Source organism: Coloeus monedula, assembly GCF_965178545.1.
Source record: "Coloeus monedula genome assembly, chromosome: 18".
NCBI classification, from domain to species: domain Eukaryota; kingdom Metazoa; phylum Chordata; class Aves; order Passeriformes; family Corvidae; genus Coloeus; species Coloeus monedula.
The window spans coordinates 1178687-1197446 of NC_138798.1; the positions used below are offsets into that span (position 1 = coordinate 1178687).

The window sequence follows — 18760 nt, forward strand, 5'->3', positions numbered from 1 at the left end:
ACATAAATAGTAAGATAAGTGTCATGTTTACAGTCTGCACAGACAAAGGGGAAGGGGAAAGAAACAGTAATACCCTTTATTTTTTGGGCACAGAACAGCAGTACAGGAAAAATGACTTGTCTGATGTTGGTCAGAGTGGATTGCGATACCTAGATGGAAGATTCATGGTTAGGAGTAACTGGCATCAGTTTAGGCCACCACAGTACTCATGAGCATAAATATTTAGGTCAGATGCCAAACAAAAAAATAAAGTAAAGCATTTGTGAATTAGAGCTTGAGAAACTGGGTTGTCTTTGAATGCCATCTGTGGTATGCCTTTGTCCCCTTTCTGAATAAGGGTAAGGATTTGAATTTGCTGTGGGGGAAAAAAAAATGGCAATTTATTTCATAATTAGGGTGGAAGATGTGAGCCCGAAGGTCAGCTGTTCAAACAGGAAAGGTGATACTGTGTTTGCATCTGTATTTTTTAACAGTGTGTCTGTCTTTGTTCTTCGGGACTGACAGCTCCTAGAAAGGATGCAGAGCTTATTCTTTAGCACGATAGCCTGCCTCAGGTGATTGCTGGATGGCCCAGTTAAAATGGGTGCCCTGCAGTGGGAGAGGCTCAGTGTCACTGGAGATGTTCTTTGTGTGCAGTGATGTAGAGCCCCCAGATAGTGCAGCTGTATTAAGGGACAGTGTAGGGTTAGGCAACGACAGCAGCACAAATCCTGATGGTGATTTACAGAAAAACCCCTCGACTCATGGGTAAAGTGAAATAGAAGGGACTGTAAATTGGATGCAAACACAGCTCCTTTTGAAATCCTCGAGCACCAGAGTGATGTAAAGGAGCTGTTGTGTAAATTGTGTTATTGTACTAACTGTTTTTAAAGTGAAATTCAGCCTTGTGCAGGAAGCCTTTTAGAGTCCATGTATTGCCTGAGAGTGCTGAAAAGGTTGAAGTGAGCTCTGAGTGGTCCATTTGCAGCATTTGGTGTCAAGTCATTGCCTTGGATTCCTGTGCAGGTGGAGCTTGCTGTAATGATCAGATTGGTTTAGATGTGCCTGTGCAGTGATCTGGGGTTGCTGCTGCTGACTGGGTAATTTTGTTTTCTGAAGATAAATTCTTGCAAGTGAAGATGTGACCTTTGGCATGTGTAAACCTACACAAGCTACTTCTTTTAATCTGGCTGTCATGCAGAATGTGTCATAAACCATTGTTTTCCAAGCTGATTAGATAAATCATCATCTACCTAGGCCACCTCTGCATGGACTGATGAGGTTTATTGCCACTAATCCCAGCTGCAGCACTGTTGATGCCCTCAGTAAAGTCAGTGAGGTTATAGCACAGCATGACTTGCAAGATCTGATCCTTTAAACTCTCCTTTCCTTTCAACAGTGACTGAGAGCCGAGGGATCCTGGAGAGCATACAGAGATTTTCCTTGCTGCCAACTTACTTGCCTGTGACCTATCGTATCCACAATGCGGATGTTTCCTTCTTTCTGAAGGAAGCCAACCAGGATATTATGAGGAACTCCAGCTTGCAGTCCCGAGTGGAATCCTTTCTGATCTACAAATCCAAGAGTCCGCCTGTGTTAAACGCCAGCTACGGACCTTTTTCCATTGAACAAGTAGTGCCCCAGGACTTAATGTTGTCTTCAAATCCCTTTGGATCTACTAACAAGTTCTCGTTTAACTGGAAACTTAAGGCCTTCATCATGAGCACCAAGATCTACCTGAGCAAGCCCAGGGTGCAGGTGCTGTTCTACATCGTGGGCAGGGACTGGGACGAGTACAGCCCCTCGGAGCGGCTGCCCTGCCTGCGCGTGTTCGCCTTCCGCGAGACGCGCGAGGTGCGGGGCAGCTGCCGCCTCGGGGGGGACCTGGGGCTCTGCGTGGCACAGCTGGAGCTGCTGCCCAGCTGGTTCAACCCCCCCACGGTGGTTGCTGGCCGTAAGAAACAGATGGACAAGTCTGAAGGGAGCCCCGTGGAGCTGTACTACTCCATCCAAGCAGGAGATGAGAGAGGGGAATGCGCCAAGGAGGATGTGAGGAAAAGTAACGGGATCCAATCGGGGCGCAATGACATCGATGAGTCAGGACCTCCCCTGCAGAGGATTGGAAGTGTTTTCCTTTACCAGACACATGCTGCCCCCTCTTTAACTGAAATGAGGTTGGATAATAACGTTGTCATCCAGTATGCACCAAAGACTGTCAAGCAAGGGGACATTTTGACTTTCCTTGTGTCTGTTGCTAAGAACTCGACAGAAGATCAGTTCACACTGAGGTAAGGCTGTTTTGTGTTTCCTTGGTACCTTACAGTTTCTCTGTTCTTGGAAGTTACTTGCTCTGTATAAATTGCCTGACATCCATTGCTGCTCTCCAGACGTTGTATGGCAGTTGGTTGACTCAGCATTCCTCATGTTGTTCAGTCTGATATTGTATGAATTGTCTGAGATGTGATCTCCTGGAGTGAGAAAGGCCTTTTCTTGAAGTTGTCCTTCGAGGAATGCTTACAAAAATCGAAACAGTAGAGCTGGGATATATCTATGTACTAAGAGGAGATAACATCTGAAGTCCTGGGAGCTGGAGTTTGCAGTTCTCCTAATCTCTCACTGGACTCATGTTGAGATTAATGAAGCTTAAATCTGCAGTTATTTATAGGAAATGAGCAAGAATTGGTTATCTAAGTAGGATTCACATGCTTCAGCTTCTCTCCCCAGCTTGTTGTGAGCCTGGTTCTGTATTATGGGATGTTTGAGGTTCCTAAGAATTATTGATAGACCAAAACAATTGCTGACAATGAGAAACTCCCTGAGGAGGGGTTGGTTGGTGCTTGAATGTAACATCAAGTGCCACATGGATTCACCTCATCCTGCCCAAGCACTGAGGTGTTACACCAGTGCAGTACAAGGAGGACCAGCAAGGGCTGGGCTGGGGCACACAGAGCAGATGTGTGGTGCCTGCAAGGGGGGCTGTCCAGCTGTCTTCTTTCCAAGCTTGCCCTGTGCTCCAGCACTGCAGACGAGGGTTGTGTGGCTGATGTGTGGAAATCCGTGTGTGCAGAGATGGTTCAGTTCTTTTATCCCTTAGCAATGGCTTGTGCCACCTCTTCCTGAGCTGGAGGTAAATGTCAGACTGGCTTCTGGGGATAAGCTGATTTGTCTTAGGTGTTTGTCCTAGGAATGGTGGGTGTTGCCAAAGCTCCCCAAACATTCCTCTCAAAGAGCATGTGCTTTGTAGGAGGGAGCAGTGACCTCCCCTCTTCAAGTACCACACATCTGGAACTGTGTTCATAAAAAAGCTGTGCTGAGCACTGCAGGTGCTGGGAGCTGCCACCTAAGAAATCACACCCTGCTGTGACTTGAGATGAAACTCCTTTCTCTGGTGGTTACACATCTCACATTTCAGGGCTTAAAATGGGGCAAGGCCATAAATGGAACATTGTTGAACTTGGGTGTCTGCCTTGGCCTGGAGTAAGGAGTAACTCAGAGGTGACACCGCTCACCTAAGTAGTAAGAGCTTAACAGAGTAATTTTTTTTCCCTTCCCCAGGAAGGTTTGCCGGGGATTTCTGGGGGAAATGGTTTGCCCTAAAATCAGGACATTTTTCCTTTGCAGATGTGTGATAAATATAAACTGAGTAACCACAGCACTTAGCTGCTGACTCAAGGGCAATTATTTCTTTTTCATCTGGTGGAGGACAAACACCTCTCCTCACGGCATCAGTTTCTCATTTTCTGAGTCAATCTAAGATTTAAATTGTTTCCTGAGTGCTGATTTCAAGCCAGACAATCCAAGTTCCTCATAGCAAGTGTTCAGGGATATCTTGGGATATCTTTATTGTCTATACTGATGACTTAGAAGGGATCGCATCAGCAGACACGGGAACTTCTACTACATTTGAAACTAGGTGGTTTTTTGAATTTGAAAATATAATGTTTATATTAAAACCAATTTTTTTAATCTAAAAGAGAATTAAGGTAAAATGTTTATTGTTTTTACTCTGTAAATGTAGAGTCCTGGAAATCTCACTTCAAAGCATCTCTATTTCCATGAGCTGTAATCCATTAGAAGAAGAGCTAGTTACAACCATGATAATTATGTTACATGTAGGTTTATTAAATTTTCAAAACCCTTGCTTTGTTTAAATTAGGATGAAAACTCAGCACCTGAACTTTTAAAGAAGGCTTCTAAAATGAATTTTCTGAAACAAAAAGGAAAAGATGTGTTTGAATTGTAGCTTTTTATTTTGAGATCTAAGGGATCATAAAACAAAAAATAAGCTAAAAATAGGGAGCGAATATCAGCTCAAAATGAAAAGTGTGGCACTCTTGTCTTAAAAACAGCACTTTGCTGTTACCTTTTAAAAACAAACTTTTGTAACTTCTTGCTGTTACTCGTGTTGCTTTCTTGAGTTTTGATTTCTCTTGACCTGCTTTTCTGAGAGAACCTGGCTGTCAGGCTCTAACCTGCTGCAGTCCAGAGTAGTTATAACATTGTTTAACTGTGCTTCCAGGGAGCCATTCCTCTCTTTGATCTGGTTACAGCATCCCTAAGGCTTTTTTGTTGGGTTTTTTGGTCAGAACTGTGCTGTGTTCATCCCTCCATGATGTGTTCTCCATCCATCTGGTCTCTTCTCATTCTGATCTTCTCTCTGATAGAGGAAAAGGTCCCTTCTCCCCTCCCCCAACGTAACTCTCTTATGAGAAAAATTGTATTAATTTTTATTTCGAAGTTCTGCCTTGAGTGGCAGCAAGATTTGGAACTGCATTCATAAAGTGAGGCCAGGGGCTGCTGGCAAAATGCTTTTACCATTGCTTTTGCTCCAGTGGACTGGAAATTACAGCTTGAACAGATGGAAAATAGAGGATATACGGGTCAGAACAGAAGAAACACATGCAAAACAGCCAAAAGTAAAAAATTACTCATCACTATTGAATATTTTTGGTTTCAGAACTATTATGTTCAGAGTAAACCTTATCCCCTTTCTAACAGGAAATTCCCTTCAAGGGGAGCCTTCTAGAAACTGCTGAGTACTAAAAGATGTTGGGAAAGGTACCTTTGGCTTTTATCTTATGCTGTTGTTCTGCACAAGGGAAGATTTAGAGGAGTGAACACGAAACTGATGGACTGCTTTTAATTTCGTGAAAGAGTTGGACCATAAGAGCCAAGGTCTAGGATTTGTTTTTTAATGAGCTAGGGAAATTAAAAATATTTGTCTTGACTCTGTATGGGTGTGAGAGAGAGGAAAGGAAGGAGATAAAATATAGATGGTGGGTAAATATGGAATATTGCTGTAGGTTGAAAGCTTCAACTGGAGCACTGGGCCTTTGGAAACAGTAATTTCTCAGCTTCATTCAGCACTTGCTTCCCCTTTTTCACCTTCTTCTCACCTTCCCATGTGCTGCTGGCCAGGGAAGGCTGAAGGCTCTTCCTTCCCATCGTGGGTGCTGAAAGTTCCTGAAGTTCATAGAAAATATCCCAGTCTGTTGTGTTTTGCTTTTTTTGCTCCAATTTCATGACACACATATTGGAAACTGAAACTACAGTGAGAACTTTATTTGAAGTGTTTTGCTGAGAAAGGAAAACATGAAGTATAATTTCATGTCAGTCCTTCCAAATGCTTTCAGCAGTTCAGGCCTCAGAGCTCTGCTGTTACACAATTCCAATTCCTGTTTGCAGCAGTTCCTGCTGGTTATTAACTCTGTGCTGTTACAGACATTACAGTCAATTTGTGCAGGGGTGCCAGTGTTTCCCAAAGTTAGGAACAGGAGTTTTCTGAATCCACACTGTAGGTACAGTTCTGGTTTTTATTAGCTTTTTTTAGTTTTGCTGGGCCTAATAAACATAACCTTCCATTTTGTTTTAAAGTCAACAGGATTGATACTTTCTGCTTGCAGCCTTTTAAATTTGTTTTCCTATTTCTGGAGATGAATCAGCAAAGAAATTATAGAGCTAGAATTGCCTTAAGCTACTGAGTGTCAGCCCTAGATATATTCATGAGCGAAAAAAGCAGCAGCTTTTTTTCTTTTTACAGTTATTCAATTTATAATTATATTTAGTGAATCCTGTGTGAGGAAATGACTGAAGGTTGTAACAGAAGCTTGTAAGCCTCAAATAGTTGGGGAAAGTAAGGTTTTTTTATAAACTCTCTGCTATTTTTTCATTTGTAAACCTGAGTTGGGGGTTGGACATCTGTAGGTACCAGTTTTATAAACGATTGAGAGGCTTTGTGATTTCCCTCTGGTATTTTTAATATCTTCTTTCTGATGATAAGTGTGGGAATACAGGGACTGGTGTGAAATTGTGGTAGTGAATAAGCAGTGCTTATTGATAATTGGGAAAATTTTCCCCAAAAGGCCCCTAGAGTTTATGGTACATGAACTTCTCTTATTTGCTGTTTTATCTAACAATCAATCGATAATAATCCAGCAAACATGAAAAGGGCTGCATAAGTACATGAGGGGAGCAGAGTGGAGATCATTAGCACTCAATTTATACAGCAAGGAAATCTGAACAAGACTGGCATTTTATCAAATTGTTTGTGCGTTCTTCTGGTGCTGGGCTAAATCAAATCTTATTCTTAGTGCTGAACCAAATCATATTTAAGTAGCAGAAACAATCAGGGAGTAAGTGGTGATCAGGAAGGTTACCAGCCACATAAACTCTGTGATGAGATGGGCTTTTCCCTAAGCTGTAGATGATGTGGCTGTTTCATGGTACCCCAACCCTGAGTTTGTAGCTCCTCTGCCAGACTGAGAAGAGCCCTATTGTACATCTTTTACTCTTCCTTCTATAGCTCTGGTTCTGTCGATTAAACAGCTCCTTCCACTTCCTGGTTTGAACAGCTTCTAAAATCTTCTCATAAATGACTTCCCCCCCCCCCCCCAAACTGATCTCATGGCCTACTTTGACCAGTTTAAAACCTGTGAGAAAACTAAAATATCTGTTTCTTCTGAAATGCAACCTCTACATTTCAGCGTTTTCACTGCTCATTCCTGATGTAAAAATGAGGTTGAGGTAAGCAGGAGTTAGGCATTGTAACCTAAGAAGGTGAAAGTCCTGTGTCTTCATTGTTTCATCATAATAAATGTTCTCTGCCAATGTGAGCTGGCACAGCGCTGGCCTTCCTGCAGCAGGGCTGAGGGGAAATCACCCCTCTGCTGCTGCCAGGGGAAAGGCTTCTCCAGCAGACTCCTGGGTTTTCTGCAGTGTTCAGCACACTGTATGAGTAGGAATTAACTTTCATAGCCTGTTTATGAGGTAGTCAAGCAAATATAATTTTCTCCATCTTATGGGTGGCAAAATAGCTTTCCTGCTTTCCTAAGTGACTTGCTAATGGCCCAAAATTGTCAGTGGCAGTGTGGAGACAAGTGCTTAAGAACTATTGACTTCTAGGGCACTCTATTACCTCCTGTTGCACTTGCAGATTATAGTAAGAAGAAAATAGTTCCTTCTGTTAAAATTATTCCAGTTAACATCCTCTGCCTTGAGAATCAACTCACGTTGACTGAGCCGGTGTCAGAAAACCGAGAGACAGATCCAGCAAACCATTACTCACATGAGTGGCCTTTGCAGCCGGCTGTTATTTCTGGTTTATTGCCTTGCAGCAGGACCCAGGAGCTGCAGTTGCACTCCAAGGCCTCTTATCCTCCTCTCAAATCCATCGCAGAGCCTGATCCAGCCTGGGCAAGGCGTGGTTGGGCCACCCATGGGTTGACGCTGTGTGAGCGGTGCATGGGTGCTCTGCTGGCAGGCACTGGGGGTGACTGGGGTGACTGCCTGCCCTCGGGGTCCCTGCGCTGCAGGCTCGCTGTCCCAGTCTCGCAGGCAGAGACTGGACAGGTTTATTTTGCTTGTCCTGCTGCAAGGGCTCTGTTTGCCTCCGTTCCTCTCCTGATCACTTGGAAACTACAAACCTTCCAGGAATGGGAGCTCTTTGACACTGAAGCTGCGCTGGTTGGGATTGCACTTCTGGCTTGCTGATCTAGCATTTCAGAATTACTGTTCTGCTGCATTCTGGAGACACTGTAAGATTTAGCCAGGGAAAACTATTTTTTCAATATAACTCATTAATTTAGGGAGCTGAAGAACATTAGCAGAAGTCAACTTAACCTGTGTTTCCCAGCTATAATTAAGTTTGATTTGTTCTTGTTGGTGTTTAGAAATGGGGAGGTTTGGGGTACTAAAAATCCCCGAGTTTATGGAATCGGTGTCTGTGTTATTTTCTTCCCACAGAAGTGCTTAGTTCTCAGTGGAGAACACATTAGCAGCTCCTTTGTAGTAAGAAATGGAACAATATGAAAGAGGGCTGTCAGGGCCTGCTGGGTAAAGGCAAGACGGATGGTGAGGGTGATTGGCACTGACAAGGTGTGAGCTGCCGTGTTTGCAGGTGCTGCTCCTGCCATCCATCACACTTGGCCCTGATTGTGGAGATGTCAGCGGGATGCGCTCAAATCCCGGCTGGCTGCTGGAGGGGAGCGGGCAGGAGGGAGGAGCTGGCCAAGGGCAGTGGCTGGAGGTGTGCGGGCACAGATAACGAGGCGTCAAACACTGGGGCTTGAGATAACACACAGGGCTCTGCTGTGCACACACTGCCCCAGAGCTGTTTGATCTGCGCGAGGATTTCTCACTGTTGTATCAGCACCGGGGGATTACACATCCAGCACATGATGAACATGTCCATTCCAGTTCCTTGCACTTTCCTAGTTACTGCTGACAAGTTCAGGAGCTCTCTTTTTATCTATATTTTGGTGCCTGAGCATGTAGAACATTCTTGTAAAACTTTGGGTCAAAGAACTTCCTTTCTCTTCCTCTGATATTCTAGTAAAACATGAAATCTCATCCAGGTAAGGATTTTTCCTGTTTCCAAAGTACTTTTAAAAATAAAGGCTAAGTACACTGAGGAATAAGACATTTAATGGGAGGGAAAGTAATGTGTGATTTGAAATTATTGAAATAGTTTGACTTTTCAGTGCTGCTTTCACATTTTTTAAGGGTAATATTTATCCAGAATGAACACACTCATATGAAATGCATCAGGCAATCTCAAAGTGTATTTTTGATCACAAAAAAATAGGAACATTAGTTTCCCGCTTCTAATGGCAAATCTGAATTCATGTAGATTTTTAAGGTTTTTACTTAAACAGATCTGACAGATCCTTGTAACATCTGTGTGTAAAGCCGTGGTAATAAATTATCTTGTCACTTTATCAGATGCCAGTTTGCACAGCATCAGTCACTTTTCAGAGCAGTTTTCTCTCTGCCGGTCCCTCCTGGAGCCCGTCCTGCCCGGTGTTCACAGCCCTGAGCAGTGTCTCACACCACAGCACCGTGTCCTGCAGTGAGCCCTGACTCCCTGATTAGCTGCACCTCTGCCTCCTGCCTTTGCACCCCTCAGTGCTGGTTCTATTTCCCAGCTTACTGCTCTGCAGTGTTTGTCACCTCTCTTTTTCCAGGCTGCTGCATCCACGCCCCCTTCCCATGGCATGGAATTCCTATGGGAGTGGAGGGAAGGGGAGCTGCTGCTACAGAATCAGTGTTGGTGCTGGTTGATCTCTTCACCCCCATCACAGAGAATGCCAACAATAAATAACCTAGGGTAGATAGTTCATTGCACAGAGTCATTGATCTGTATTATAGTAGATAGGATCTGATCTAAATCTATCACAACTTAAAATGGTGAAACTGAACCCTGGATGCCAACGCAGAAGTTTTGCCTTCAGGATACCAGAACTGCACATGTTGGGCATCGTTGGCCAAACTGATGTGGCACTTGAGCACTTAGTGCAGCGTATAATCCACGGTGGGTGTCCTTAGGAGCTTCATTTCTGAAACCCAGGATCAGTGATCCCCTTATGTACATATTTAGTGGCAATAGTACAGGGTAGAGTTTGTGTTCAGCATTGGAATGTGACACATCTAGAGCCTGCGTCCAAACCTGAGCGCTGTTTTGTTTGCATCAGTTGTTTGTTGAGTGCCCTTAGAGTAAAGGCTGTTACATTCTCCTGTTCTCCAGGAACAAGAGGGCAATTCTGCCGTGTTCCAGCGATGACAGCGTGCTGGGTTTGGTGCCACACGAGCAGTGCTGGGCACAAACCTCAGCCTGTGCGAGTGGCTGTGCTTGGCTGCACTAAAGTCAGAGAACTGAGCTCACAAAATCTGCTGTAGCCACTTGAGTGGCTCTCTGACCTGTCCCTGTGGTTGTGCACTTGGCTGATGTAAGCAGGACAGACGTCTGCTCTGAAGTAATGGAGGGACACTTTATTTCCCTACTTATTTTTAATTGCGGTCTACCTGTTCCTTCCTCAGCTGTGCCTGGTGAACTCTGGTGCATTGTGCTGTGTAAAGGCTTATCAACAAAGAGATACCTCTTCATAAACCTTTAGATCTAATGCCTGAAAGCTCTGAAGGGTTTGGGTTTGAGGATTGTCATCCTTTTGAGGAATTGTCTGTTGTAGGTATTCATTACTCAGGCTAACAGATACTGAAAATGGCTTTAAATCACCTGCTGGGTTTTTCCTTGCTTGTTTGCTTTATTTATTATTTTATTTCAGGGATAAGATTCTGAACTTTTAGAGCTCATCTATGAAGGCTTTTTTTCCCTCTGCAGCTGGAAGTGCTAACTGACTTTGATTTATCAAATAAAAATAAATTAATTCTATGTTGAGAGACCCTTTCTAAACCGTGTCTGCATTCTAGATTTAGCAGAGACAGTAATTGCTTTGCCAGTCTGTAGTTTGGAGCAGTCTGTAAACCCTGAAAAAAAATGTCAGTCATCAGCAGCTGAAGCCATTGTTTGTGGAGAAATTTGAACCCAGAAGGGGAAAGCCAGTTTTGAATACTCCCACTGTAGTTCAGAGAGGTGTTCAAATAACCATCAGCCCTTCAGTGGGAGGGGGAAGGAAGGGAGCTGTGGGTGTGTGCGTTGCTGAGAGAGAAAGGAGCTGCAGCCAAGAGAATAAACACCAAAGCTGCTGCAAGGAACAACATGAACTTGTGACAGAGTTTCAGCAAGAGCAGCTGTTGTATGGGCCTCTTTCATTTGTCCTGGCTCTCTTGGGCTGAAACACCTCCTTGTGGTAATGCAGCCTCTCCTCCAGGCCCGTTCCCAGCTCTGGCACGGGGGCTGGAGAAGCAGAAACAGCTCCTTTGGGAGCCAGACTCAGCACTGCAGGGTGATGCTCCTGGGCAGGGGAGGCACAGAGAGAAGGGCCAAAGCTGGGATCTCCCCCTCCACACAGACAGGGGCTGCCTGAAGGGGCTGGGCTGTAGCACTGGATCCAGTGCGAGTTCTGGAGGTTTTGATTAATTTTCAAAGCCTACAAAAAGCTCTCAAAAAGCAGCTTGTTTGTGACCATACAGATGTTCAGCCCTCACTGAAACGTGGTAAAGAAACCAAGCTCTAGGACCCAACACCTCTGCAGTGACTGGGAGCTTACTTTGGGGCATGCAGGGTCCTGTGCAGGTTGGCGAGTTTCAGGAATTTACTGTAAGTTTCCCAGTATCTCTTAACAAGGAAGGAATGGTGGGGATTTCCTTTATTCTATTATTCTACCTTCTCGACCCTTTTGTTAGAGGGAATGTATTATTTCAGTTAAAAATTCCCAAAGTGAGATATCTGCAGAGAAAAGTTTTATGCGTGGTTTTGAGATCTTGTAATAATTAGGTGGATAAAACAACTTGGAATGCCTGAAAAATCTCATTATTTAGCTAGAGATGTTTAGGCTTTCTTAATCACCTAGAGCTGGTGATACTTTTCAGCTCTAAGGGAAGATAGGAAGTACTTGGCTGTGCACTTTTTGGAAAATAAACTTCAAATCTCAGTTTGGGAAGGTTTTAAAATAGTAAGCTGTTCACCACAGGCTTGCAAATGGCTGAACTAGGACCTGGCTGAATAAGTAAGTTGGCTGCAGGGAAAGAATTGAAAAAGGAGGAGGGAAGAAAGAAGGGCATTCCCCAAGATAAATTAACATCTGTGAAATAAGACACTTCTAAATGTATGCTAATGGCCTAAATGTTTCCATATTCAATTAAGTAATAAGTCCCAAGTTGGCAATATCATCCCAAAACATTCATTTACCAAGCCAGGGCTCCACTGGGAGAGTAGAGGCACCATAATGAACTGATGTGGGCAGTAGGACATGATAATGCCTACTTCAGAGGGAATTACCACTTTCAAAATGCAATTTACAACAAGAATTTAGTTGTTAGAAGAGTTTTTTCCCTCTTCATTATGACAGTGTAATTATGACTCCAGTGGCTCAGATTAATTTTGAGAGGAGTGAGTTACCAAAGCTTTTGTACTGAGTGTTCTCAGGCACTTTGAATACAGGACTGAGGGCTCTTCTCTGATAAATAATAACCAAGTGGAAGTTCCCATAGACAGCAGCCTCCTTGCAGCTGATCTCCTCCTCCTTCACTCTGTCCCACCTACAGTGGGCTTCATGTGCCTTTTTTTCTTGCTGTGTATTATTATTTATCAGTTTGATTTAAAAATCAGCCCAGTTTGACAGTAACTCTAACGAGCTCTGACACAGTGTTTACAGATGTTGATTTCCAGATGTTGATGCAGCTGTAGAGAACAGCCAGTGTCACCTGAAAAGCTGTCATGTGTGTAGAGCTGTCTGTGTGGCTGGTGGCTGCTTGTCACTGGGTGTAGGAGCACTGGCCACTGTGAACAGACTGAATTTTCTGCAGCCACTTCTTCAGAACAAGTGGCTCAGTCCCTGTGGAACTGCTTCCAGAACTACATATAGATGCTGTGAAGGATGCTTCCAGGGGCTACTCAAAGCCACAAGCAATGTATGAAGTCATTGTCTGGGTGACAGTCTTTCACTTCAGCCTCTGAACATGAACAGGTGCATTTGAGCATGGAAACAATCCTTGATGTTCTGTGCTCCTCTGGCTGTGTTCAGGTTTTTGTTTGTGTTTTCAGGCCAGCCAGGCACTCTTGGAACTGCTCTGAACAGACTCAATGTTTCTTTTTCTTCCTCCACTGTCTTAGGAAGAGCTTGTAAGGATGGCACTTGGCAGAGATTGCTCTGGCCTTGTCAGACACAAAGTGGCTGGGTGTAATGTGCTTTTTTCATCTCTCTGAGAGGCACCAAGAGATTGACTGTACATTTGTTTCTTAAGACAGTATTGGCAAAATCTTTTTCAATTATGGCAAACTTCTCATTTTCACAGTGTGGCAGACCTGGCTTTTTCCAGCAGCTGAGCTGGGTGTGCTGGAGCCTGCAAAGACGGCTCAGGTGAAACAGAGCTCTCTGCTCTGGTGAGGCATTTTGTACCAGCCTGAAATAAACAGCTCCAGTGGAATGCGAGTCCTTCGTGCACCACTGGCACTGTCACAGTCTGACAGTGACTGACATCTCCCTGAACAGGGAGAGGATGCAGGAAGTCATTCAGATCACAGCTCGTCACTGATGGGTGTTCGTTTCCACAGGTGGCTGCAATACCACATGAAAGTCAGGGACTGGTAACTCTGAAACCATGCCAGGGACGTCTCCTGATGGCTCTGGATGTCACTTGGAAAAAAAAAAAACCAAAACAAAACAAACTGCATGTATGCAGAATTTGTTCCTAGAGGTGCTGACAAGAAACTTTAGTAGTCAAAGCTGATGTTCCTTGGAGGACTCCCTGAATATGCTGCTGAATGTGCCAGGAGGCTTTGGAAAAACTAGAAATGATGAGTATGGGGTTATCTGATGATTTGTATTGTTTAAAACCGAGTAAATGCTAAGGCAGAAAAAAAATAGATCAGAAGGAGTTTTGCACTTACAAGATTGATTTTTATCTTTAGGTTTCATAGTCTTTTACAAAAAAATCTCTGACTGCATTTTGCAGTCAAGTGAGCTGAAGCAAGAAAGAAAAGTGAGACTGAATTGCCTGGTGTCTACAGGAGAGTTGATCAGTGGTACTGGGATCTCACAGCCCCGTTTGCTGTATTAAACACATGGGCAGGGTTTGAAGATAGGTCAGACAATACAGGGGAACAGCAAGGGAGGAATTTTTTCTCCTTTTGTGATTTAATAGACTCTCTTGCTCTGTTTGCCCTCTGAGGGAGCCAATAGATTTAATATCCAATTTCTCTCATCTGCTATCAGAATGCAAATGTGATGGCAGATGAATATACTTTCAAGAATACTTAACCTAATGGGCATGTAAAGCCTGGTAATTATCAGTTGTTTGTCTCCTCTTGGATAATGGTTTTCAGTAATAGGCACGTACCACACACTGAGATCTTGGTGTGGGCCAGGGACAGATTCCAGCACAGCTTCTCCTGCTCTGGCAGTGGAAACAAACAAAGAAATGCAACGCACTCGTTGCATTTGTTCCATTTTCAGATCCCTGTGAATACCAATTGGAATACCAGGTTAATAACCAAAATGAGCATTTAATCCACCTTTGATCCAGCACGTGTAGCAACAGTGACAGGCTGTCCATGTTGTATGTGCCACGCAGGCAGGAATGTTGACAGAGCAGGCAGGGCTTTGTGGCTGATACAGAAAGGATACGAACCCTTCAGTTTCTGACCCTCCCAAGTCCCATCTTGTATGGAAAAGAAGCAAACAAGAAAAAGAACTCAGGTTCATTAGTCTCAAATTTGATAACAGTGATAAAAGATTAAAAAAAAGATAATGGAACAGCCACAGACAAAGTAGAAGTTGAGGCATCATCTTGCTCCCTAACTGCACCACGTTAAAGCCATTTGGAGCAATGAGCTGTAGCGGCCTGAGCTGGACTGGGAATAAGTGCAGCAATTTGTTGTATTTCATAATACATGTTTTCATTAAGACCGCCCTACTGTGCCACCATTTTTTGAGACTTTTTTTCTCCTCTGTGGACTGAAGTACTTCAGCAGAGCTCAGATGTGGACTGATAAAGCTGTTATCAATCATATGTATTCTCCAAAGTGAGAGCAAATAACAAACTCCTTTCTCCTAGGGCTGAGGTCCCAAGAGCAGGGACAGAGTGGAGAAAGGGGGCTCAGAGATGCTGTGCTAGTGAAGGCTTCTTCCAGAAGCAGCCCGTGCAGGGGTTGCAGTGCAGGTTTGGGCCAGTCTGAGTGGAGCTCACACTGGGCAGAGCTGGCTCCGCTGCGGAGTCGCAGGGTGGTCACCGCCCTCCTGCTCACACATTCCTGGAGCACAGGACTGAGTCTGACTGACAGGACTGCCTGCCCAAGCTCCCAGGGACGGGTGAGGTGGTGCTGAAACTGCAGAGCTGCTGCTTTTGAGTCAGGTTTCCTCTCCTTAAAGCTCCAGCCGTGAGGGGTTTATGAAAAGAGAGGCTGTATTTTGTTTTTGTAGACATTTCTGGGGACTGCAGCGTTCTACCTGGGGCTGTGTGACAGTCTAAGAGGTGTGAAATTTCTCCCTGGCATTAGAAATACAAAAGAAAAGTCACAGCCATCACTTCAATTTGAACCTTGGCAATGAAGGGACGTCCCACGGAGCGTTCCCTGGGAGGGTCAGGCTGTCAGCCTGAGCAGGGAATGGCTCTGGCAGCCACTCACTGATGCTTGTGCAAGAACTGCTGCAGAGGAAGGCTGGGAGCTGTGTGGTGCTTCGTGTCAGGGTTTCTTTGCAATGCGAGAGGGATTCATTTTGTCTAAAAGGAGCTAGAAAGTCTAATTGAGCCCGTAAATGTAACTCTCCCACGACTCTCTTAAAAGTTAGGTGCAGTAATCATGGATTTTTCAACTGAGCAATGTAAAGTTGAAAATGAGTTTTTAAACACGCTGCAAAATGTGTTTTAAAAGCTCTATTTTCTGAGTGATTAGCTCTCACTAAATCTGTGTGGCAGCATACGATCAGTAACAAGCCCAGCTCGATTAGAATCCTCTCTTATTTATGACTGACCAATATAGACTCAGCTGTCATCACTTCACTCTTACAATCTGTTTCCTAAATAAAATCACAACTTAACCATATGCTTGACAGAATTATGTAGCAGCTTTAGTGTGTTTATTTTTCACTCTGCTGTGTACATCAGTCCGCACTCAGTTTGAAAGTCTGTTCTTTATTGCTGTTGTAAACTCAGCTGGGCCATTCATAGCCCGTGGGTATTCAGAGAACAGGAGTTTAGAGTCACGTTTGTCCAATGATGCTGCAGAGGAGGCAGCATTCAAAATCCTTGAAAGATGCATTGCCCTTCCTTCACAACAATTACAGTTTAAAGGTCTGAGATTTAGAGGAAATTGTTTGATGTACTTGTCTCTTTTTTTTCCCCTCTTATTGGCAATCAGTATTTCTTACAGGATGAAACAGGAGCAAGTTGTTCAGATGTTGGGCTTCTCTTTGGCTTGGCCAGTGTACAAGCAGAGGCTGGGTACCTGTGCCACAATCATTTAATCTGTGCAGAATGTTATCAGCTGGTTGGGGAATTAAAACCTGGCCAGCTGCCCTGCAGAACTCAGCAAGTGACCACTAAATCTGTGTGGTTCCTAGGGAAAGGTTGGCTTGAGGTCAAAAAATAGACATAAAGAGAGAGAGAAGACAAATGTATATATTTCAGTTCCAATAAATTGGACTTCAGTACCTGTCAGAATTGCTCTGTATTCCTTTGGAGCTGAAAACTGAAGCTATTAAGCCAAAAGAACTGATTGCCTCAAATCCTAATATAGACTGGGGAAGAGGAAAATGGTGCTGTGCCCAGGTGGAAAACGACACCTCGCTGTGTGCCAGTCACCCACTCACACCTTGCAGATGGAGCCATCAGGGGAGAGAGCTGAACCCAGACAGGATCTGATAGCAGTTGGCACCTGAGTGCATTTTGTTTGGATTATGGGGTTGGGAATTTTTTTTTCTTTCAAGTTCATGGGCAATGCTTTCAGAGTGTTTTCTAGCACCTCCCTGACGTTGCAGCCAGAGCCAGTTGCTTGTTTGTGGTGCTGTTCCCTTGGTGTTGAGGAGCTCCTGAAATTGGGTAATGGAAAAAGAACATCTCAGAGTGGAGACTGCAGAGTTGGGAGTGGGATTTGCATGGGGACTTTCTGGTGTTGAGTGTTACCAGTGAAGGGCTGAAAGAGCTGTGAGCTGATTGCTCTGCTCGTCAGAACCAGCAGCTGTAGGAAGTGAGGAACTGCATCCAGGGGGTTTTCCTTTCAGTATGTCAATACATCTTTTTAAAATGAGAAATATTTTCAAATATTTCAAAGATCATTTAGAAAAATGTATGAATGTGTACCCTACTGTTTGACAGAGACAACTTGGAAAATGTTATCAAAAATAGCACTCTTCTTCAGAATTACTGTCTGCAATATAAACCTCAACAACAAATCAGACTAAGTTCATCAAGTACATCACAGTAACACAGATAAACCCCATACCAGATACCCTTGGAATCCCAAAAGCCTTCTACTTACATGTCAGAATTGAATTAATAATGTAGATGCTGTTTGTATTCTGATATTAATACATGGTCTCTTTGAAGCAGAACTCAAGTCTAGAGTTCTTCTACTTAGTTATAGGAATTTAAAAATAGGTTTATAAAGGGAAAGGTGAATTTGGTGAAGTGACAATAATTTCAGAACAATAAAATGCTTATCCATAATAGATACAGTGCCATCTCCCCTCTGTTCCTTTGTGTACACTGAGTACGCCCTTCCTTTTATCTTAGGTAAATTATGCACTACCTTGCGCTGTCAGGAGTTGTACTTACCTTTACTAAGCACTAATTAGTAACTGCATGGCAAGCTCCTGTTTTTAATGATCTGGTAAGGATGCAGGAGGGATTGGACAATAGCATTAGAACAGCTCCTTTTCTGTGCTATGCCAACTGGAGACAGCCCAGGGAATGCTTCAGTTGGTACAAAGCCCTCAAGAACATCCTGTGGCTCAGGAGAGACAGATCTGCCTGGGAAGAGGGAACTGCAGCAGTGACAGGGAGAGACCTGTGTGTGGCAGGTGAGCTCAGGTACAGCAAATCACAGGGCAGAATTTTTGGTTAGTTGAGCCAATTTTGGGGAGCTTTATTCCCTTAAGAAAGCTAATAGCTGTGGTGCCTCTCAGGGTTTAAAAATAAAGGGTGTCTCCTGTTTCTGTGGGAAATTTATAAAATCAATTACACATGTCTGGTTTCAAGGAGATTTATTAAATCATTCAGAAGTTTTACAAAAACAAAGTATGTTCTGGAAGTAATAGGGCTTATTTTGAGATCTCTTATGGATGCTGAAAGTGTTCCCAACCTTGAATAAATCATTTCACATATTTTTAACTACCTGTCTAGGAATCCTGAAATGAGAAATGGATGTAATAAATAATTTATTGTGCAGACCAGAAGCAAATATGTATATGACACCCTTTGATTTCCAAACACCTCTTGCTGAGCAAAGCCACATGGCTTAAACCAGCTTTGCAGTATTCCCCAGTGTCTCAAAATCAACTTCTGTGCAGTGAACCTGAGCTATCCTGAGTGCCCAGTGAAATCCAGGGGCAGTTCCTAGCAATAGCAGCTTTGCAATTCAGGGCTCTGGAGTAAAAGCCTTTTTCTGTTCTTCCAGTCCCGGAGCTGATTTTGGGAGGTGCTGCTTTCACATCAGCTCACAGACGTTTGAAGAAGCTCTCATTTGTGCCAGTGGCAACAGCCAAAATCTCTGACAGGAATTCTAAATAAGCCAGAAGGAAATCAGGGTTCTGAGAAGTTCCTTGCTTATAAATAAATAGAATGTTTTTATTGGGTGAATGCTAAAAGGAAAAGACCAGGAAGGAGAGACAAATGATGAACAAGGACTGGAGATGGTGTGGGGAGCTCTTCAGGGATAAAAATGAGA

The 18760-nt window shown here is 43.8% G+C and overlaps 1 protein-coding gene across 1 annotated transcript in view; it reads left to right on the forward strand.

The window, feature by feature from the left end:
- The window catches only part of TMEM132D (transmembrane protein 132D), a gene marked incomplete at both ends in the record, with an annotated part of 204564 nt that overhangs the window by 48311 nt on the left and 137493 nt on the right, over positions 1-18760 (forward strand). The window contains one exon of the mRNA XM_082293258.1: positions 1379-2267. Coding sequence (XP_082149384.1) covers positions 1379-2267 — 889 coding nt within the window. The remainder of the gene's footprint in view (positions 1-1378; positions 2268-18760) is intronic.